The sequence below is a fragment of the Gopherus flavomarginatus genome, chromosome 4 (genome assembly GCF_025201925.1).
Source record: "Gopherus flavomarginatus isolate rGopFla2 chromosome 4, rGopFla2.mat.asm, whole genome shotgun sequence".
Lineage (NCBI taxonomy): Eukaryota > Metazoa > Chordata > Testudines > Testudinidae > Gopherus > Gopherus flavomarginatus.
The window spans coordinates 53,077,071-53,100,292 of NC_066620.1; the positions used below are offsets into that span (position 1 = coordinate 53,077,071).

The window sequence follows — 23,222 nt, forward strand, 5'->3', positions numbered from 1 at the left end:
ATGACACAATTAGTTCCTGAAAATTGCGTCATAAGTCAAAACGTAACTCAGAACCACAATCCACTCCATTGCAGGACAGAGCATCGTAAAGTTGAAACCAATTGTCGTAAGTCAAATTAGGGTGTCAATCCAGAAACGTCATAAGTGCCGTTCGTCGAATGTCGTAAAGTCAAGGACTGCCTGTACAAGTACTACTGTAGTCACAGCAATAGACAGCTTCTCTCAGAGACATACCTCTTGCTACCTGATTACGACAAGCACGAAGAGACTGAAAGAGGCTGAAACCATCAATAGTCACAACGGCTGCTGGATACAGGATACTCAGTTCTTCATTCTTTATTAAAAACAATGAGGTAAAGGAGACAAATCACTTTCATTGTCATCACATCAACTTAGCTCTTCTGCTCTCTGAAGGAAAGCTTTGTAAATAATGCAAGTAACAAGTGTTTTGTCTGAACAGTTAGTTTCTAACTGTCATAAACAGATAGTTAAGGGTTAATGTCTCTTTTACCTGTAAAGGGTTAAGCAGCTCAGTGAACCTGGCTGACACCTGACCAGAGGACCAATAGGGGGACAAGATACTTTCAAATCTTGGTGGAGGGAAGTCTTTGTTTGTGCTGTTTGTTTTGTTCGTTGTTCGCTCTCGGGACTGAGAGGAACGGGACATCATTCCAGGTTCTCCAATCTTTCTGAATCAGTCTCTCATGTTTCCAAACAGTAAGTAATAGCAGGCAAGGTGGATTAGTCTTATGTTTGTTTTTTCAACTGGTAAATGTGTCTTTTTGCTAGAAGGATTTTTACCTCTGTTTGCTGTAACTTTGAATCTCAGGCCGGGGGGTGGGGGGGAGGGAGTCCCTCTAATCTATATGAATCTGAGTACCCTGTAAAGAATTTTCCATCCTGATTTTACAGAGATAATTTTTACCTTTTTTCTTTTTAAGAACCTGATTGATTTTTTCTTGTTTTAGAATCCAAGGGATTGAGTCTAAACTCACCAGGGATTGGTGGGGGGAAAGGAGGGGGGACGGTTAATTCCTCTTTGTTTTAAGATCCAAGGAGTTTGGATCTGTGTAGCCTCTCAAGCAGTTTAAAGAACTATCCAACATCTCAGTATACCCTTAATTATTATTCAAATACAGATTCAATTCTGTATTTACTGTCTACATGTTGTTTGCTTTCATGGAACTTCATGCCTCTCATCTATTTATATTTTAAGAGTTTAAGGAGAGAACATACAAGTTGTTGCAACTTGGAAAGGCTGCCTTGGTATGGGTTTATCTAGGGTGCAAATATCAAAGGATTTGTGGACCAAATTCTACATATGGATTAGGGTCTAAATTGGCACTTTTATACACCCAAATGTCCATCTGCAAGATTTAGATGTCTTGTTAAAAACTCCATCATTCAAAATTGAGTCCACGTCATGCTAAATTGTCATCACAGATGAACACTTGTATAAAGATAACAAGCTTTCTAATACTGCCTAGTTTTTTGCATGCCGAACTTGAATTCAGCAAAAGAGTGCAGAATGGTGGGCTTTTCCACAAAATTGAACAAAGTTCTACAAGAATCCCTGTACAGGAAACGGACTAATGAAATGCAGATTCCTATGACTACCTTCAAAATAGTCTTAACTTTTTGCCTTGGAGGTATTTTGTACCTTTCAGCTGTCAGAGTAATCTTATTGAAAGATAAAAGAATATTAAGTCATCTGCTAGAGCACTGTGCAATTCTTGAAACCTGCTGTCATAAACAGACAAGTAAGAGTTAATAGAACAGAAGTACTTCATGTCTCTTTTGCCTGTAAAGGGTTAAGTTCAGTGAGCCTGGCTGTCACCTGACCAGAGGACCAATCAGGGGACAGGATACTTTCAAATCTTGAAGGAGGGAAGTTTGTGTGTGTGCTGTTAGATTTTGGTTGTTGTTCACTCTGGGGGCTCAGAGGGACCAGACGTGCAACCAGGTTTCTCTCCAGTCTCTCCGATACAGGCTCTTATAAGTTCAGAATAGTGAGTACTAGGTAGATAAAGCGAGTTAGGCTTATGTTTGTTTTCTTTATTTGCAAATGTGTATTTGGCTGGAAGGAGTTCAAATTTGTATTTTGCTGAAAGGATTTTAATTTGTACTTGTATACTTAGGCTGGGAGGGTATTCCCAGTGTCTATAGCTGAAAGACCCTGTACCTATTCCATCTTAAATTTACAAAGATAATATTTTTACTGTTTTCTCTTTCTTTAATTAAAAGCTTTTCTTGTTTAAGAACCTGATTGTTTTTTAATTCTTGTGAGACCCCAGGGGACTGGGTCTGGATCCACCAGGGAATTGGTGGGGAGAAAGGAGGGAAGAGGGAGAGAAAGGTTAATTTTCTCTCTGTGTTAGGATTACTTTCTCTCTCAGGAAGAGTCTGGGAGGGGGAAAGGTGGATTTTCCTCTCTGTTTCAAGATTCAAGGCATTTGAATCACAGTGATCTTCCAGGGTAACCCAGGGAGGGGAAGCCTGGGAGAGTCAACGCTGAGGGAAAGGGTTTACTTTCCTTGTGTTAAGATCCAGAGGGTCTGGGTTTTGGGGGTCCCTGGGCAAGGTTTTGGGGGGACCAGAGTGTACCAGGCACTGGAATTCCTGGTTGGTGGCAGCACTACAAGTACTAAGCTGGTAATTGAGCTTAGAGGAATTCATGCTGGTACCCCATCTTTTGGACACTAAGGTTCAGAGTGGGGAATTATACCATGACACCTGCCAAGCTGCATATTGCCCTTGAAAATCCATAAACAAAACATACTACTACTATATTTTGCACACATAAAAGGAAAACCCAGGCAACAAATGAAGCCCTCTTTTACATGAATGATATAGTAATTCAATGAAAAGAATGTGGATTACTCGTGGCACCTTAGAGACTATAAATTTATTTGGGTATAAGCTTTCATGGGCTAAAACCCACTTCATCAGATGCATGCAGTGGAAACTACATACACACACACACACACCATGAAAAAAATGGGTGTTGCCATACCAACTCTAAAGAGACCAATCAATTAGCTTTGAGGCTAAATATACTCCTCAAAAATAAGTGGAAAGAAATGCTGCTTTCCTGTCTATGTCTTTATGATTTAGCTGGTTTGAGGATTCTTCTAGAATGACATATCCCTAATCTCTTGCTCAGGTCAATCTTCCACCTGTCAAAAGCTGCTAAACACATACTAGTGGATTCATGTAGGAAAGAAACATGCCACAACCTGAAACAATACTGTTTTACTTTTGAAATAGCCTGCTACACCACCTGTTCTGTGACTCCAGGATGCCTTGGAACCTCATAGGTTCTGCATTTAAGCTGCAGGACAGGATCTTCATTTAAGAGCTGTGCAAGAAGTAGGACTCCAGTCTAAGAAAGAAAGAATTAACATGAATATTTATTCACTAATTCACTTTTGCTTAGGAAAGCCTTGCAATATAGTCTACAGAAATAAAAGTTTACCAGTTACAGCAATACATAACTACTTTGCAGCTGAATGGTGCTGAAAGAAGACTCACCTCAGTGTAGAAACGGACGTAGCCAGAGGTAAAACCTACCACGATGCAGGTCCAATCAGGGCGGCCTGTGGAGCTCCTGTCCCATAAAAAAATAAAACAAACTAAAGTGAAAAAACTGATTTTGCTCTCAAATATACACATATAAATTCCATTGATTTTAAAAGGGTACGCATGCATTTATCTAAAGTCAGAAGCTTTAATTGCTAACGAGTCTATTCTTACCTCTTTTGGCTTGCCAATGGAATGCACAATGCACTACTTACACATTCACTGGAAACAGAAAATAAAAACATGAAGCATCTCATGCCAAACAGTTTTAAATTACCTACTGCTATACTTCTATATGACCCAGCAGATCTTGCCAATCTTAATAAAATATTTTAATAATTTTAATTTTTTTTTAAATTTATTAAGATTCAAAAATGATTACATAATGAGGTAAAAATATTATGCAAAATACTAACACAACCATATTTGTAAAATTATACCAATTCATGTTGTGGGTTAAAAGAGAGTGTGTTGCTGGGGCTTTTTATAAAACATATATACTGTATTTTTTATTCAAAATCCTGAAGAAAAAAATCCTAATTTGTTTTTTTTTTTAATTACGTATTATTTATGCTATATAGCAGTCCACACGAAGATTTTTAAGATTAACATACTATTGTTGCAGATAGAACAACAATGCCTGGAAAAGAAACATATTAGAAATGTAGAATGCTACAGGAACAGAAACATCAACAGAAACTGTTTTAGATGTTTGAAAATGAGTTACATTTTATGACAGACGAGAGCAATAGTAAAAAAAAGGCAAAAGGTTTGAAATTTGAAAGAAAAAAAAGAGGCTATAAACAAATGCAGTAAATGCTTTCTGTACATCACTACTAAAAGGCAAAGACTAACAAGTCACTTTGCAGTCAAGGTAACAATGACGTACACTGCAGAAAAGGCAGACCAACCCATTAAGAGCAGAATGCAGGAAATCCATCTACCAATGCTCAAATAAGCACGAACAACAAATGAGAAATCTGACGCTGCTGACTGAAAATTGAAGCCAAGGACATGTTTTAGTTTTCAACTGACCACTAAAAAACAGGTTAAGAATGAGAAAGATTTTAGAGTCAAATGAGAGCTAGGATCTTAACTGTCACAGTTGAGGAAGTGGCACAGAACTGTTTTATACAGTTTTCATAGTAAGCAACAGTATCAGGAGCATATCTGGATTTAGGATCCATAAATTACATGATTGTATCTAAAATGATTGTGAGTGCTATGACAAGGGTTCTGAAGAAGAACAAACAGACTTTTGAAAAAAGCAGATTGAGGATATACAAAACAGGTTTTGAAAAGTAATTGACTTTATCAGAAAAAATAGTGCAGAATAAAATAGCAAGTTGCTGTGCTCATATACCACATTTCCCGTTTTAAAGAAAAAATGAAATGCTCTATAAAGAATAATGATGTAATAAGTAAAAAAATACTCAAGGGAAATATACAGTTATAAAAGCATATATGATTTCTGCTGCTAAAGTTGATAGGGGTTAAATGAAAGGTAAATACAGGAGAACCTTGCTAATTTTCAACTTGATCATCATAGGCCTGACCCATCTGACAAAGAGCCATTGGGTTTCACCTCACTCCTTAGCAAAGATTTAACAGTACAGTGTTCTAGAGAAGCAAACGCTTCATTATGTTGCAAAATTACTAGGGTACTTTTAATAATATACTAAGAATCAAATTATTAAAACTAAACTACGATTGTCAAAAACAAATTAAGAAAGTACACTCTGATGCAGAACTCTTAGTTTTCATCGTGTTTGTTAATTTAGTAATTTGCAAACATTCCTTAAGCTGAAATGGGTCTCCCCAGTCAGTGTAATTAGCAAGCATTTACTGTATAAGAATAATGAGCACCACAAATAGAAGAGAGTTTTCCAAGACACGCACACACAATTTGGGCAGGAGAAAGCAGACAACAGTCAAGGTTTCCCTGAGACAAACAGAAATCAGAGATGGCAAGAAATACACTTTTGTTACTCATTTTCCAGACACAGACACAGATTTTATTTCCACCATTAGATAAAGTTTTAAATTTATTATGAGAACATTTAGTACAAGTGAAAAGGTTCTATGAAACAGATAGCATATCACCCCTAGGTGACATTTCCAATGACATTTGAAGTGTCAATTCCATCTGAAACAACAGTTTCTGCAGGCATAACTCGTCAGCTCTATTCCCAAAAGAACAAGAAAGTGACTAAGGCTGGCAATTAAAAAAAGCTGAAGATATTCTAAATACAAGTTTGACATTAGTTGCAAATTAATTAAATCTTATAAAAGTACGGAATTGAGTGAAACCACATATATAAAAGCAAAGCTTAGTGACCAGAGAGAATTTCCAGTTGAGGAAAATATTGGGGAAAAGGAGGGGGAGCAGTCAGTCTTTAAGCACTATGTGTAGCGACAATAAGAGAGCTAGGTTACACTGCTACAGAATTTGAAGTCTCTCCTATCTGAAACACCTACAAACCCTTAACTAGAACAGTAAAGGTAGTGATAACATCTCATCTCAAGAAATACCTCCCTCCAGGGACTCGAACATACTGAAAGGGATTCTACTAATGTAAAAAGGAACAGCCTCTGTGAAACAGGCCATGTTATTTGAATAGTGAGAAGGAAACAAAGAAAAGCCAGATGCATGTTGTGATATTTATTAAAGATAACTCAGCTCAGATATATGGCAGTAGCAAGTTTTTAAATAAGGTTCGTGCCTCGTACCCAAAATTTCACTTGGGTTGATAAAAATCAACATCTCCAGCTCCCTGTTTAACCATATTACTGCACATACTCTTACTGTAACACAGATGCAGGCGTTAGAAAGAGCATTGAGGGGGAAAATAGCAACTCGAAAGGTAAACCTAAGATGGTTTACTAAAATACCTGAGCTATGTGAGGAAAGGGGGAAACTGAAATATTTCTTGGCAGCAGAAGAGAAAGCATGAAGAAATTCTGTATTCTCTAGGCTAGTTTGGTTAGGATGACTAATTGAAACCAAAGCCAAGATATATATGGAAGTCAAAGCCAAAAGTTAGGCTTGAAGTAAAATTTTCAAAAGCACCAAAGTAATATAGGAGCCCAAATCTCATTTTCAAAAGTAGCTTAGGCACTCAGGCCACTCACCATGGACCTTCGAGATCATAACTGGCAGGGCAACAAATGCAACATGTCCACAGCATCTTGGGGGAAGAAGGGCTTTGCATCATATGAGTGATGCTCTATGCCTGTGACTTGGAGTGTTTTAAGTATTGGTGTGATGGTATGACCATGGGGAGGGGATCGTTACAGACTATTTCAGTCTACAGCCCCAGCACATCAGGATAAAATAGTTTCTCCCACACCCCGAAGAAAAATTCAGTTCTACTCAGTAGATGTTCAGTTTTATTTTCTTGCTAGGTTAAGGAATTACAACAGTTTCGTGACAGTCCAGATCTGTGAACAATTGTTTTTATTATAATTATATGCACACCCACTAATTTGCAAATAATCACACTCAGGAATCTCATTCCCTACAACAAGTAGCAGCTTTTTTGCATTTGTGCCCTATTTTTAGCCATGTAACTTACTCCAGCAAGAATTCTTACAGTTGGAATGTATAAACAATCAACAGCAATTAAAATCATTTTGTCAGTTTCCTCTCTCCAAACTATTCACAAAGTACATTTAAGATAAAAAGAACAAAGTACTAATTAGTAATAGTTTAAAAAGTTAGTTTATCTGATTAAATACAAGAATTCAATACCTACCCTTCTTCAACATTCAGAGAGCCACTCCAACCAACAGCATATTGCATTTCCTCCTTTCCCTTGTCGCTATACTTCCATTTTGCTGATATTAAAAAAGGCATTGTCCATAAAGAATAAGATGTTAAAAGGTTATTTTACAAAAACAACAGAGTTCTATTCCTAATATTCCCCAATATAACACATTTAGGTCAGTAACCAGTTTAAAAAACCTCTCACCATAGGAAGGGAGTATGTTCTACTGATCTGAGAAGGGGACTGGGAAACACAACTCATGGATTATTTTTTCACTTCTGCCACGTAGCGAGACCTTGTGCACATCATGTAACTCCTCTCCATGCTCAATTGACTAATTTATATTTTAAAAAATGAAAACATCAACCTATTTCACTAGGGCTGTAAGGCTTACTTCAAACAGCGAGCTCCTCCGATGAAAGGTGCAACGAAAGTACAAATTACTATTACCTGGTATGGTTATCCATCATGAAATTAGAACGCCAGAGTCTGAGTTAACTCAGAGGAAAGTAGACAAATCTACACTAATTCTAAACATTTGATTTTCATAATTCCTTTAGTCACTTCATAGTAACACTGGAAATCACAAAAGACTTCATTATTTTCTAACATTAGATCGTTTCTACAAGTAGAAACATTTTCCAAATAGAAAGCATGAGTCTGATGAAGTGTGTATTCACCCACACAAGCTTATGCTCCAATACTTCTGTTAGTCTATAAAGTGCCACAGGAGACCTGTTGCTTTTTACAGATCCAGACTAACACAGCTACCCCTCTGATACTTTCCAAATAGAGTTAACCAGGAGTAAAAATCACAGCACTTGTTACAATATAGTACATCATGCGCTATTTATATGCCACCTAAAAACTGACAAACTAGAACAATTACCACCCAATGGTTCAGAGGCAGCTGCTATCTATTCATCAGGTGAGCTAAGGGATAACTTCCTTATTCATGAACCAGTAGGAGCTCTGTTAAACTTCAGGTAGCTGGCAGGTGTTCTTACAGGCATTGTGCATTTCTGTCTGTAGCGTGGTGGTCACCCACTCCTGCCTGGAAGGGCTTAAAGCAGCCTTGGAGAGGGCTGTGGCAGAGTAAAGCTGGGCTGATGGGGAAAGCAGACACAGCTCTGGCCAGTGCAGTCAGGGCCCAGCTGGCCCTTATAAGAGGGCAGTGGGGCAGAAGCACAGAGAGACTCCCTCTACCTTCTGAGAGGGAAGGACCTGGCTGCAGGGACCTGAGCAGAGTACCTGAATGGAGCAGGACTGGGGAAAGGCAGAGTCGCTGGGGAGCTCCAGCCTGGAAAGCCCCAGGCTGCGGCCTACCAGAAGGCAAATGGGTACTGGGCATTGCAGAGGGCAGCCCAGGGACAGGCAAAGGCAGCAGGCCCAAATCCAACCTTGCTGATGATGAGTAGGCTGATACTGCAGTCTGCCCCAGGGCGTGGGGGCTAGACAATGACTGGCAGTAGCCTTATACTGAGGCAAGGTGAGACCACGGGTGGGGGTTCCCCAGGGAGGGGAGACACTGAGAGAAAAGGGTTACTGCCAAGGGGCAGCACCCCAGATAATAGGGCACCAACCAGATCTGGGAGAGACACAGGGGCCCAAGCATCAGCAGGGCACTGGCCTGCAGAGGGCGCTCCAGAGGCCAGATGAGCTAATTCCCAGAGACAACCAGCAGGAAGTGCCGCAGGGGTGAGTCCCACACGCTTACACTGTCCTTCCATTAACTATGTGAAATCAATAGCTAATCAGTTTTTGACATGCATGATTCTGCAGGGAACAATGAATATGGGCTGATGGCTTTAAAAAAATGCAATCATTCCAGTTTCAGAAATCTCAGTTTCTGCAGCATTTCTTTACAAGTTATTATCCCAACATACTGACAATGACACACATTCTGCTGTATGGATATAGCTTTTAAGCAGAAAGCAAAGCAAAAAGTCTTTAAAACAACACCAAGAGTTCAGGTCAGTTTAGCTTAATTTTTCCCAGAGAAAAAGCTTTAACACAAGAAAACATAAAAATTAATACTAACATAAAAAACAAATTTAACATAAAATACAGCCCAGAAATTTTGTCCAGAAAGCATAATTAATTGTAACGTCTGAAGCAAAACTAGAGATAACAAGCTAGTTATGGTATATATATTATCAAATTATGCCTGTTAAAATGACTGAGACCTACAAAAATACAAAGGACCTGAGAAGCCTGAAACTTCAGATTTGCCTTATCTGCTTGTGCCTAGTTAATACATCACATATATTACATAAAATAGCCCACCATACTAAAATCCCTGAAAATAAGGATTTATGATAAGAACTGCAATTGTTCACTAATTGCAGTATTGGGCCATAAGTAAAAAAAATGTGCATTACATACTTACGCACTAAAAAGACAGCTTTCTGCTCACGAGCTATTACCATCAGATCATTTGCTGGTGACAAGGATAACACACAGTCCTGAAGCCAGTAACTTGTCTGTGTCTTGCAAGTGGATTCTTCTTCTTCTTCCTGTGTGCAAAGCTTTAGTTAGTGTAGGCAATGATTTTCAAAGGTGTTGGTTGGTTGGTTTTTAAAACGACACATATGCCTTGCTTGCCCTCTCTCTGAACTAGTCTAATGCTCAATGCCCAACCACCAGTTCAACTCTGGTATAAATTTGCAGAGCAGTGCAAGTCAGGTTTATCTACTTTAGAGTAATTCTTTTAGCATATTAACAAAACAGCATATAAAGGAGAATTAGTTGGCTATTTGGATTCTCAAAGCCTTGTCTCTCATCAAAGGTAATTACGGAACTTAACAGACATGGGATGAGAGTTAAAGCACTATCACGGATTAGGAACCGGTTGAGAGAGAACAGAGGACAAAGTGGTCAGTTTTCAATATGAAAGGAGTTTCCTCAAGGTTGTTCCCCAAGGTAACACCACTGTTTGAAAAATATATTTCCTTACAAAGCACTGAATTCAGGTTACTGCCACTCAACAATCCTGCTCTCCCCGTGCCTTTACAGACTATGGGCCTTCAGAAACCAAACTCAAAACGTGAGAAACACCAAAAAGTGTTCCCCACATGTACACAGAAATGTTACAGGTGAAGAACAACTCCCAAACCACAACCCTGCAAAAAATAGAAAATGTAGTTACGCAGTACTACTTCACACAGGAATTGCAGTAAGAACTGGGAATTAGGCCTAGTCAAAAAAATTTCCATCCAACCTCTTTTTAACAGAAAACTAGATTTTCAACTAAACAATAAGTTTTCCATAAAAAGTGTGCGCTTTCCTAGGAAGATTTTGATTTTATTTTTTAATTGAAAAAACTAAATGCCCCCAAAACAAATGTCTTTGGTTTCTGGACAACATTTTTAAGTTTTCGAATTTCTGCTGCACGTCAAAATTTTCAGTGGAAAATTTAGACACAAATTGTTTTGTTTTTGTCAAAGTTATCAAGAGGGGAGGGATTTTAGCTGTGCCCACACTCTCAATACAATTTTAAAATGTTGACACCATAAAAGATAAAGAAAATAAGAATGGTATGGAGAAAGGGGAGCACACAGCAGCCCAGGCACGGGAAGAGAGAATGGAGGCATACACAGAGCCTATTGCATCAGGGGAGAATGATGGCATACAGAGTCCCTAGCATGAGAGAGGGTGCGGGAGGGGTTCAAGAAGCCCCTGAAATAGGTGGTGTTGGGAGGATGGAACACAAGGAGTTGGGTGGGGGCAAACAAAGGAATACAGGGAGCCTTCAGTACGTGCATTGAGCTTGACCTAAAGAAGAAATTAAGCATATGATCCTCCAGTTACAATGCAATTTTATCACTGACTACTATGAATTCCTTCTGCATCCTGTCTTATAGAAGCAGAATAGGTCAAATATACACTCTGTTCCCCCAGTCTCTACTTCAAAGTGAGTCATAGAATATCAGGGACCTCAGGAGATGATCTACTCCAACACCCTACTCAAAGCAAGACCAATCTCCAGACAGATTTTTGCCCCAGATCCCTAAATGTCCGCCTCAAGGATTGAACTCACAACCCTGGGTTTAGCAGGCCAATGCTCAAACCACTGAGCTGTCTTTGACCTAGGACTCCTGTAGACAAATATGCTGTTTTACCAACCTTAAGTTCATAATCAGTTACTGTTTCTACATAATATTTTTGGAACTGCTGGGAAGGAAGTGATTAAGAACAAAGGGATGGAATTCAAATAGCAATATACAGATATGAAAAAAGCCACACAAACTGCTCATCTGCCAAAAAATCAGCGTTAAAAATAGTGCACACACTGTAACAGTACTCATTCATATACTTTTGAGCAGCTGAAACATATGCTTTTGAATGCATCAAGTTTTGCATGTGTTTGAAAAGGTTCCCCCTCACCCCAAGTTAGCCAGCCCAGTCAAATTAAAATTAGTCTAGAATGAGACCTCACATTTCCCCCCAATTTTTGTAATATCAGTCTTTAGATGTTAAGACTTGTTCGATTTCTTTTAATCACACACACTCACTGTATTTACATCTACCTAGGATGTTCAGCTCTCCCAGAATACATTTGTGTTTTTATTACTTTCTAATGTAACCAGTAGAAAACAGCACTGTTTCAAAATTTTCAGAAAAAAAAGCAGATATCCTCAAATAGAGTGACCAGAAGATTGGTAGTTTTGTTAAATGACAAGAAGAATGCAGAAAATTTACAAAATCCATGTATTGTGTAAATGGTGAATAGGCATATTAGAAGAAAAGTAATTTAATTCTACAGCCATGACTGCCATGCAACTTTTCACACGAAAGCCCTATGATCTCAACTCCAGTAGGAGTTTTTTCGTCTCTCTTTATTCTTTGTCAGTCCAGCAGATGTACACTGCCATAATTTATACATCCTATTGATGGCTAGCCTCTGCACCTAGCCAGTTGTAAAATGTCAATCATCTGAAGCTTCCATGTATCAGTGTCATTGCATATGTCCCCATATAGTTAATAGTGCTAGTAAATTCCTCTACAATTTAGGGAGTGACAGTGGATAGGCTGACAAATATGAATGACTTCACTTATTCTGTATATTTAAACAAAATATAGACACAACCATCAGGTACCTGTTTGATCTGTATTGCATATGCACACCATGCAAGCTCTTTAAAACTTCTCTATACCGAGGAGGAAAGTGGAACAAAAGGAATTTATGAGGGAAAGAGGTTTCTCCCTTTGCTGCCCATCATCAACCTGATTAGCCTTGTCCTTGATGAGACAAGAGAACCAGATTCATTGCTCCAGTAAGAAATCAATTTCCAGAACTACAGAATAAGATCCTGCAACTTATACTGCAGTCACGTGCAGCGGTCCAGCTACAAAGAGTCATCAATTTCAATAAAGAGCTGCCTGTAGTTAGTTGCACAATTAGGGCCAAAACTACTATCTATCCAGGTGTTCTACTTTCTCTCTCTCACCCACACACACACTTATCAGAATGACTAAATAGTAGCAAGTTGCAGTCATTTTTCAAGCCCTTGCAAGAAGGTCACAAAATGTTTTTAATACACCCAAGAAAGAACTTTGACTAATTCTTCCTCTTAGAACAAAGAATGACAGGGAAAGCTTATCATGTGTAAAATAAACCTTTTGTACAGAAAGCCAAAAACAATTAGTGTGGTTAAGGCTATTTTTAACCCTATAAAATTTTTCAAATTCAAGCCCTGGACAACAGAAGAAGAAAATTATAATTTTAGGGTTGGGGGCTGTTTTCTGTTTTCCTTCCCTCTCTCTTTAGAAAAACACACACATCCTCTGGAAAATATTCTCTCTCTCTTTTGCCCCTAGATAGTGCCGCTCCCTGGCCACAGCTGCATGACAGAGGGGTTGGTCAACTGACTGCTCGTGTTGTTTGGGCTGTGGGGTGAAAAATAGCAGTGTAGACATTCGTGCTTGAGCTGGAGACCAGGCTCTGAAACTCAGTGAGTGGGGAAGGTCAACTGACCCAGGCTCTGAGACTTGGTCTCTGGTTTTTCTTCGCAGAAAATTATGGACACACAAATAGCAGCATTTACAGTGTCATTAGTAGAGTGCAGTCTTGGCCACATGAAAGCTACTCAACAAATTAAACCAACAGAAAAGATTCTTTGAGAGAAGACAAGTCTTTGTGATAAAAGTGGATACATATAGACTTACAGGTTCTTGTGTTTCTGCTTCATCCCAGGCTCCCCAGCCATCATCTTCCCAGTTTGGTGATTTATCTCCTTCAAACAAAAAGATTAAAAATCATGAAACTACAGCACAGACAAGGAACTAATTAATTATGAAGGTTGTTTTCCGCCCTATGCATCACAGTTAATATCAGACCTATAACTGCTTGGTACAGCTAAGAATAAAGGCAATCAACACATGCATCTTGAAATGTAAGATGCAGCATGCTGTATTTTTCATGAAAGTGGTATTTATCTTGATTTTTAATACTTCATAAGTATTATTTCTAAATACAAGACATAGATGTGGTTAAGCACAGGATTGGGAGCAGAGAACATCAGAATCTAAATCCCAGTTCAGACTCACTCCACCTATAATTCTGAGCAAGTAACTCAACCTGGTATAGTGCCTAGCACAATGGGGAAATCAGTCCCTCAATGGGGCCTCTTGGTGCTATGGCAATACAAATAATACACAACTTCATTTCTTCTCAGTTTCCACATGTTCCTTATGAGGAATACCACCAACGTATTGTGAAGATTAATTTGCTAACGTCTGTAAAGCAATCTGAAGCTGACAAAAATGACAAGTGGTAATATCTTTTATTGGACCCACTTCTGTTGGTGGAAAGGACAAGTTTTCGAGCTACACAGAGCTCTTCCTCAGGTCTGGAGAAGGTAACCAGAATGTCCCAAGTAAATATAAGGTAAGATATATTGTTAAACATAAAGGATTCATGCATGCTGTAGGAGACTACTTAGAACAGGGGTGGCCACCTGAACCTGAGAAGGAGCCAGAATTTACCAATGTACATTGTCAAAGAACCACAGTACTACGTCAGCAGCCGCCCATCAGCTCCCCACCCTCCCGCCCTCAGCCTCTCCTCCCGCCCCATGCCTCCCACCTGCCATAATCAGCTGTTTTGTATGCACAGAAGGCTCTGGGGGTTGTTGCTGTTGTTGAGCCATGGTGGCACTTCTTTGATACTCTGTTTTTTAATTTGGGGTATACATTTAATTTGAGCCTCTATTATGCTGTTTTTAAATATTTTCCATGCAACTTGCAGGAATTTCACGTTTGTGACTGTAATTTTTAATTTCCCTTTAACCAGCTCTCTTTTTTCTTGCGTAGTTCCCCTTTCTGAAGTTAAATGCTACTGAGTTGGGCTTCTTTGGTGTCCCGTCTCTCCCCCGCCTCCAAAGATGTTAAATTTAATTATATTAGGTTGCTGTTACCTCGTGCTTTAGCTATATTCACCTCTTGGACCAGACATTGATTTAGTCCTATGTGGAACACAGGAATTGTCTCTCCCCCTGTGGGTCCCAGGACTAGCTGCTCCAAGAAGTAGCCATTTACGGTGTCAAGAAACTTCATTTCTTCATCCCACCCTGAGGTGACATGTACCCAGTCAGTATGGGGATAGTTGAAATCCCTTATTAATTAATTATTATAAAGTTTCCTATTTCTCTCTCTAATCCAGAGGCATGCAAACTTTTTGGCCTGAGGCCACATTAGGTTTCAAAATTGTATGGAGGGCCGGTTAGGGGAGGCTGTGCCGCCCCAAACAGCTAGGCGTGACCCGGCCCTGCCCCCTATCCAACCCCTCCTGCTTCTTGCCCCCTGAGGCCCCCCCACCCTGGGACTCCTGCCCTATCCAACCCCCAGAACCCTGACTGCCCCCCACCACCCCATTCAACCCCTCCTCTCATTCCTGACTGCCACCCAAGGACCTCTGCTCCATCCAACCCCCTTCTCCCTGTCCCCTGACCACCTCCAGAACCCCTGCCCCTGCCTGCCCTCCGACGCCCTATCCAATCCCCCCTCTCCTTCCTGACTGCCCCCATTCAACCCCGTTCCCTGCCCTCTTACCGCCCCGACCCCTATCCACACCCCCATCCCCTGACCACCCCCTCAAACTTCTCTGCCCTCTATCCAACCCCCCCTGCACCTTGCCCCTTTACCGCGCTGCCTGGAGCACCGGTGGCTGGAGGCGCTACAACCACGCCGCCTGGCTGGAACCAGCCACGCTACTGTGCAGCACAGAGCACGAGCTCAGGCCCCGGCTCTGCAGCTGCGCTGCCCCAGGAGCTTGCAGCCCCGTCGCCCAAAGCACTGTGCTGGTGGCGGGGTGAGCTGAGGCTGTGGGGGAGGGGTCAGGGGCTAGCCTCCCAGGTCAGGAGCTCAGGGGCCAGGCAGGAGGGTCCCATGGGCCAGATGTGGCCTGTGGGCTGTAGTTTGCCCACCTCTGCTCTAATCTCCTGGTAAATTTCACAGTCACCATCAACATCCTGGTCAGTATATTGCTGTTGCTATATTCTTATTATTCAAGCATGGAAATTCTATCCATAGACAGTTTGATTCATTTCAGATTTTTTAATGTATTTAACTCTATGCTCTCTTTCACATATAGTGCCATTCCCCCACCAGTATGACCTACTGTGTCATTCATTTTATAATAAAAATAAAATAATAATTGGAGATACACCTATCTCCTAGAACTAGAAGGACCTTGAAATGTCATTAAGTCCAGCCCCCTGCCTTCACTAGCAGTACCAAGTACTGATTTTTGTCCCAGATCTCTAAGTGGCCCCCTCAAGGATTGAGCTCACAACCCTGGGTTTAGCAGGCCAATGCTCAAACCACTGAGCTATCCCTCCCCCCTAAATATATTACTAGCACGTGAAATCTTAAATTAGAGTGAATAAAGAAGCCTCGGCACACTACTTCTGAAAGGCTGCTGACCCCTGCTCTAAATGGCCTCAAGGATTGAGCTCACAACCTTGGGTTTAGCAGGCCAATGCTCAAACCACTGAGCTATCCCTCCCCCTACTCTGGTAGAAAATAGGAAAATCAGAGAGAAGGCAGAGGAGGAATAAAGTTAATTTCCTGGTGTGAGTTTGGAGGAGGGGGTGTACAAAGGATGATTGGTAGCTTTAAGAAACTCCGAAAACAAACTGCCACCTACAATTTTAGAGTTTCTCATGGAAAAGTGTTTGGCAGGAGGCCATCTAGTAGTTAGAGCAGGGATCTGGAAGTTATGGCTCCTGAATTCAGTAACAAGCTCAGTGACTGACTCAGTGTGACCTTGGAAAGTCACTGTCTACCTCTGTTTATGCATCTGAAAAATGGGGACATTCATACTTCTCTTCTATCATATTGTGTTGTAAGAGTTAATTAGTATTTACAAAGTTCTTTGTGACTCTGGGCTGTATTGAAGTGTCACTGAAATGCAAAACTTAATAGAAATAAAAACCCTGCTTTCAGATTAACACATGTGCGAACAAAAACTAGGGGCAATCTCTCATGTGACTGTTGAAGGAGGAATATGAAGACTTTCACTTTTAGGTCATTAGTTCAAATATTGACAAGGTGAGCAGTAATCAGAAGTAATTACCAAAAGCTGTCCACTGGCCTAGGTGAGACCATCTAAATATAATTCTTAGTACACAGACATCCACAACACAAGGATCATCATCAAATTAGTACCCATTGCTATAATCTCAGCAAAGCAACAAGACTATTCACTCTCCCTAAGAATTCTTCAGGTTAGGAAAGAAGAATATTGTAAGAGAGCAGTAGTAAACTACACTGATGCTATCTGTGCTGCTTCTGTTCTGGTGATAAAAAGATTTTCTTTCTCTGGGATCTTTTATCATTACTTTCATTAACACAAAGTCCATGTCTATACCGGCCCTAACACAAAGTTTTAAACTCTGTTTTGGCATAGTTTTTAATTTGGCTGTAGTCAAGCAGGGCTCTGAAACAGTTTGAACAGGCAATGTTCTGCACTCAGTTGCTGTAGCTCTGTTTTCACACTGGCCTGCCAACCAAACCATGTTAGAACACACTATGGCAACAGCAAAACGAAAAGCATTTTCAACTCTAAAAATATTTTTAAAAGACAAAACTTGCCAACAGCTTTGCTGAAAAGGCATTTTACCAGGTTAGACCAGGACAAACCTAAACTACAAAGCACACCCACAGATGAACACCTTTATTAGAATTCAAAAGGTCTCTACCATCTATAAAAGAAAATGACTCAGCCAGCTTTAGTGCATCAGCACAATTCTGATTATATAGTTATTTCAGGCACTCTTTCACAAGTGACAGTTTTCCAAAGGTCAGTTTCTGATCTTGGTTTGTAATCAAGTTTGAGAATTTTCCAGTATATGGATAAATGAAATTAATAAAAAGGAGTAAAATGTTTTCCATCTGACACTGTGACCACCATTGTGCCACAGAAGAAAAAAAGAGATAAGGAAGGAAAAACACTAACACCACACAAGATTTTAATTTCTAATTTTTGAAGAGATCTCAACAAAATGCAATTTATATTTGCATTTCATTAACTTAAAAGTTTGCAAAATTCCATTTAAGCAACAAAAAGTTAGAAAAAAAACTTTACAATGCCACTGTACAGTTCTGGTGCGCTCTGGAGCGGGAATCCACTTCTCTAACACATTGCAGAAAAGTTACCTCATTGCGGCCAATGTGTTCCCAGCAGAATAGCCCCCAGAATCTTCATGTGGGAACTGGGCCGCTTTTGCATCAGTATGCACAAGTGATCTACTGGGTGACCTATTATGGTGCCTCAGATTAATTTGTCAAGGCAGGGCCATGAGGTCCCTCATCTGTGACGAGGAGTTAAGGAATATCCTACTACAGTTGAAAAGACTGCCTGCCCTCAAACGTTAATGATTTGCTCAGGGCTTGAAAAAAAGGAGAGCTTACTCACCTTGCGGAGTAACTGGAGTTCTTCAAGATGTGTCCTTACGGGTGCTCCACTTCAGGTGCGCATGTGCCCGACATATCCTCATGTCCCACACCAATACGTAGGGCCACACGAGCATACCAGCCTCAGCTCCTTCTCTACTGCAAAGTCTCACAAAGGAATCTCCGAAGCAGAAAAGGAGGGTGGGAGCATCCATAGGGACACATATCTTGAACAACTCCAGTTACTGCAGAAGGTGAGTAATCTCTCCTTCATGTGGTGTCCCTAAGGGTGCTCCATTTTAGGTGACTCCCAAGCAGTATCCCACAGCAAATAGGGAACTTTAGAACGAGTCTAATCCTAAATACAGAATTGCACTATGGAGGGCTGAGGCTGAACAGACATGCTACCAAAAATCTCCAATCAAAGGCACAGGGGGAGCACACACACCTGAAGTGGAGCATCCATGGAGACATGACTCAGAGATGACCCCACGCACCTGCTACTGCTATCATCATTTCACAAGCAAGTGTGGGATGGGGAAAACAATGCCAACAAATACGGCAGAGTCTAAGCTTTAAATTTATATTCATTTTTATTGCAAAACAAAACTCTGTATTGGTTCACATTCATGAAGTCTTCCCACACATACATGTAGACCATTCTAGTGCTTTTGCTACTTTCAGCTTTCCCAGCTGCAGCATAATGAAAGCTAACCAGTCTTGTCAGTTTTCACTGCTGCTGTACAGAACCCTGGCCTCATCTACAATGTCAATTTTAGGGAAGTCACTCATATTTCTGCTACCCATGTAGCTTTATCACAGCTAGCAATGGTGGAAACAAGGGTGTACACTGTTACTACCATATCACTCAGACCTACAGTATTATGAACAAAGTACGTGGCAACACTAGAACAAGATCAGTTCCACTCTTTTGCTGCTGTGGCTGCTTGAGAAAGCTATGAGCTTTCCTGTTCAATACCACCGTTTCCTCATCTTTCAGATCTGTTTCTGGCTAACAGGTGTCCAGCAAAAGATTCCCCCCACTCCTTCCCCTTAATTTAACTCAGTGGCAGCAAGACAGAATTTTTTCATCAAAATTAGTGTGTAGTCTGCTGCAGAACCAGTAAAAATAGCATTTCCTTCTGCTAGTCAGCAGCAACATGAACCATTTCATTTTCTAATTCATCACTACAATCTTCTACCTCTACTTTGAAGGGGTTTGTAACTTGACAGGGAATATTTACTTTGGGATGCAATTTAGAATACAAGGATTCACCTTAAGCATATATTTTAGAAGAACATTTGAAGAGCCAATTACTATCTTGATAATATTTTAGTGCAATGATATCATAACCTCATAGAAATTAATACCTACTATCATGTTGATGGAGTCAGTTATATTTCAGAATGTGAACTATTTACTTAATAAAAAATCAAACGTAAGATCTACAGGAATAATTCTCATGTTGGATAAACATGGTGTCTATAAAATACAGTTTTGTTTAAAAGTTCAGAAAGAAAGGAGAGAAAAATACTAACGACAGATCTAAATTGTAGTACACAAAAGAAATTTCCCATTAATCTAATCTTGCATTTTCTTTCAATTCCTGCCCACACTTGGCACTTTTTTTAGGACTCTTATTTTTCAGTCCTTACTGGGATTAAGAGTATTTTCCAAACAGTATGAGCTTAAAGTTTAACACACACTTGATTTACACTGTCATCCAAATCTATTAATAAAGATGCTAAATAAAACCAGGTCTTAAACAAACCCCTGTAGTATCTTAACTGCATACACTATGGTTTGTCATTACCCTTCCAGCCTGTTTTCAATCCATGTGACAATGTTCATATCCAAGTAAGAGTATGAGGTACTGTATCAACGTTTTATTGAACTCAACCTCTGTTATCTCTATGGCATTCCCATTGTCCACAAACTACATAGTTCAGTCCCCCCCATCCAAAAATAGTTTTTTCTTTAAAATGCAATTGCTGTTCAGTATTCATAGGTCATTAGTGTAGCCTTTTATTCTATTTAATATTAATTATACTCCAGTGGGTTCAACTCTGGCAGCTACGGTCTCAAGTTCAACAGAGCGCTCTCTTTTTGTTCTGGACCTAGAGCCCATAAGAACACATGAAACCATAGGCAAATAAGTGAAATAACACATACAGTTACAAAAGCATCTATATTTTAGCAGCTTCACTAAAGTTACCAACAAAGTTAAAAATGTCACAGGATATACAATTCCTAAATATAAGTACCATGTACCAATTAAACCTACAGACATACTCTCATCCTCCTAGATGGTCTGTTGGCTATCTCATGGATTGATCATCAATACAACAGTGGATCCTGCTGGAGTTTCCCATCAGAAGATCAAATTTTCCTGCTCTGGGAACCCATTTTTATACTATGATTCTGTTCTGTCTATACATACAGTCCGCGTATGTACATGAAAGTGTCAACTCTCTCTTTCTTATTGGTCTGTGTCCCTTAGAAACACAATGGACCCCGAATTCTATAGGCTGTGTAGGTTCTCATTAACATTGGCGTACCACCTTTATCTTGTGGTTAAGGTACATAGTGGAGACAATATTTGTTGTTACAGTCTTTTATAATTTAAAATTTAATTTTCCCAGCTACAGTTTTGCACTATTACCAGCTGGTATCTCTTTTTCCATAATCTTTTGGGTTATTTCTCGGCCATTGACTTACGTCATCATTTCTTGTCTCTAAGATCTAAAATAGCTAAGCTAAAGTCTTGCAGGCTTCAGCCCACAGTTTCTTGTGTTTCAGCTTGTCTTACTCATGTCTACTACTTGGTTCCTCTACATTCTGATCAATCTTACACTTTTATAATCCTACAAATCAACTAATTAACGTACAATGAATATATGGTATATTGATTAATGATAACATCACACAATAAATGGATACTAAACTAAAATCATTGGCTACATTATCCTCTGGGTTCTTACAGATTTCATAAACATTTTAGTAGAGACTGATGCTAGATCTACGAGATGGCAATTGCCAAAATCACTCTCTTTTTTATGGCCAATACCATATTTGCTTTTTCCTATTTTCTGCATCACTCCAATGCTTCATAACTAATGCAAATAACTACTATACTGAACAGAATTTACTAGCAGTAAATAAACTTATGAAAGTTAAGCCGAAGAAACTTCAACAGCCAAAAAAAATTAAAATCTAAATAAAAAAATACAACTCTACCCCGATATAACGCTGTCCTTGGGAGCCAAAAAATTTTACCGCATTATAGGTGAAACCGCGTTATATCGAACTTGCTTCACACAGCAGCAGAGGAGAGAAACACCCACATAAAATGGGGGGAGGGGAAGTTATCAACTGAACTGGATAGTGTACAAAGTCGTGTCAAAATGCACACCAAAAAAAATTCCCTCTCAAATCTCCTCCACTTATTTGTAACACCTAAAATTACCCAAAATAATAATAAAAACAGATGCAATCAGATGAAGGAGCCTTTAAGATAAAATATAGCTAGATGGTTCCAATCTTTGTAGGAAAAAAATGTGTGTGTGTGTGTGTGTGTGTGTGTGTGTATGTATACACACATATTTAGCTTCCATTTATTCTGCTGTATATTAATCCTTCAATTCTGCAGTTAATTATATAACATTTCTTAACACATTCTTTTATTACCCTGACCAACATCTGGCTCATTTTAATCACATTATACTATAGTTTATAATATACAATTGCACATTAATGAAAAATGTACTGGATTCATACTGTGTTGTATAAAGGAGATAATGATTGCAGCTATTATCTTCTGATCAAGCCAACACATAATCCCACCACAGCTATTGTCAGATTAAATCGAATACAAATAGCTATTCCCAATATACATACATTGTTAAATGATACATAGCAGTTTTCAAAACCAATTAAATACCACTATGCTCAGGGTCTAGAGAGGATTTATGTTTCATTATTAGTGAAAACTTTAGCCTGAAAGCATCGTGCTTAGAAGCCAACAAATACTGCAAAATATATGCTTTAAATTTCTATTCCTTTTTATTGCAAATAAAACACTATATTGGTTCACATGAGGCCCTCCCACACACAAAGAACATTCTAATGCATTTGCTGTTGCTACTCACAGCTTTCCCAATCTACACCATAATGGGCGAGGGAAAAACTGGGAAGAGATAAACATAGGGAAAGGCATAGAACTCCAGTTCTAGTGTGGAAGGGGAGGGAGCCAAGAAATAGCATGATTTCAAATAAAGAGAATTAGAACAGAAGGGTGCAAACAATGGGACAAAAAAAATAAATGTAAAGAGAGGAAAGGAACAAAAAAGTAAAAGAAAAAGCAAGACAGGTACCCCATAATTTGAAGTTAGTAAACAGTAGTAGTGTTCCTAGATTTTATAGTACTTTCTTGGCAGACATCCTGGTGCTGTAAGTTTTAGGAAAAAAGGATTCCAAGATGGTGTTGCTGCAGCATGGAATTTGTCTCGTAATGCTTCAAAAGGTTATTGTTGGTCTGGTGTATTCACATGTTAAATGTCATAACAGCGAGTAATTTTTTTCTGCTGGTTATCAAGGACAGTGATGAAAGAGAGAAAAGGAAAAGGTTTCACATGTATGAAAGAAAGACACTTGAAACCTTGGAATCAGAGTAAAGATTTTTGCAAAATTGGTACCAGCCACTCAGCTCCATGAATCATTCAGCATATCAATAGCCAGCCTACTAGTTACAAAGCAAAACATCCAGATGAGTTAAAGACTCTTTCCATTGCAGATGTGCATCTTTTTGGACATCAGGCTACCTGAATACTTACCTGAAAGCGATACCATTAACTTGTATAGGCCCAAAAATTCACAGTGAACAAGGATACATTGAATGTAATGCATAGCTTCCTATGCCTTTAATAATTTCATACATCATTTGGGTTGACAACCTAAATTATTTATTTATCTTGCAACCA

The 23,222-nt window shown here is 39.5% G+C and overlaps 1 protein-coding gene across 6 annotated transcripts in view; it reads right to left on the bottom strand.

Moving 5' to 3' along the window:
* The window catches only part of RAB3GAP2 (RAB3 GTPase activating non-catalytic protein subunit 2), an 85,421-nt gene that overhangs the window by 52,596 nt on the left and 9,603 nt on the right, over window positions 1-23,222 (bottom strand). Inside the window, exons 1-8 of one of the 6 annotated variants that reach the window (XM_050948422.1) lie at window positions 14,765-14,911; window positions 13,515-13,579; window positions 9,736-9,862; window positions 7,335-7,416; window positions 3,754-3,801; window positions 3,532-3,607; window positions 3,281-3,382; window positions 235-334 (exon numbers count right to left, since the gene is read on the bottom strand). In XM_050948422.1, coding sequence (XP_050804379.1) covers window positions 235-334; window positions 3,281-3,382; window positions 3,532-3,607; window positions 3,754-3,801; window positions 7,335-7,416; window positions 9,736-9,862; window positions 13,515-13,579; window positions 14,765-14,903 — 739 coding nt within the window. In that variant the 5' untranslated portion in view covers window positions 14,904-14,911. Of the gene's footprint in view, window positions 1-234; window positions 335-3,280; window positions 3,383-3,531; window positions 3,608-3,753; window positions 3,802-7,334; window positions 7,417-9,735; window positions 9,863-13,514; window positions 13,583-14,764; window positions 14,912-23,222 lie in introns of those variants that run through there. The other 5 variants (XM_050948421.1, XM_050948426.1, XM_050948425.1 and 2 more) reach the window with 5 other exon arrangements.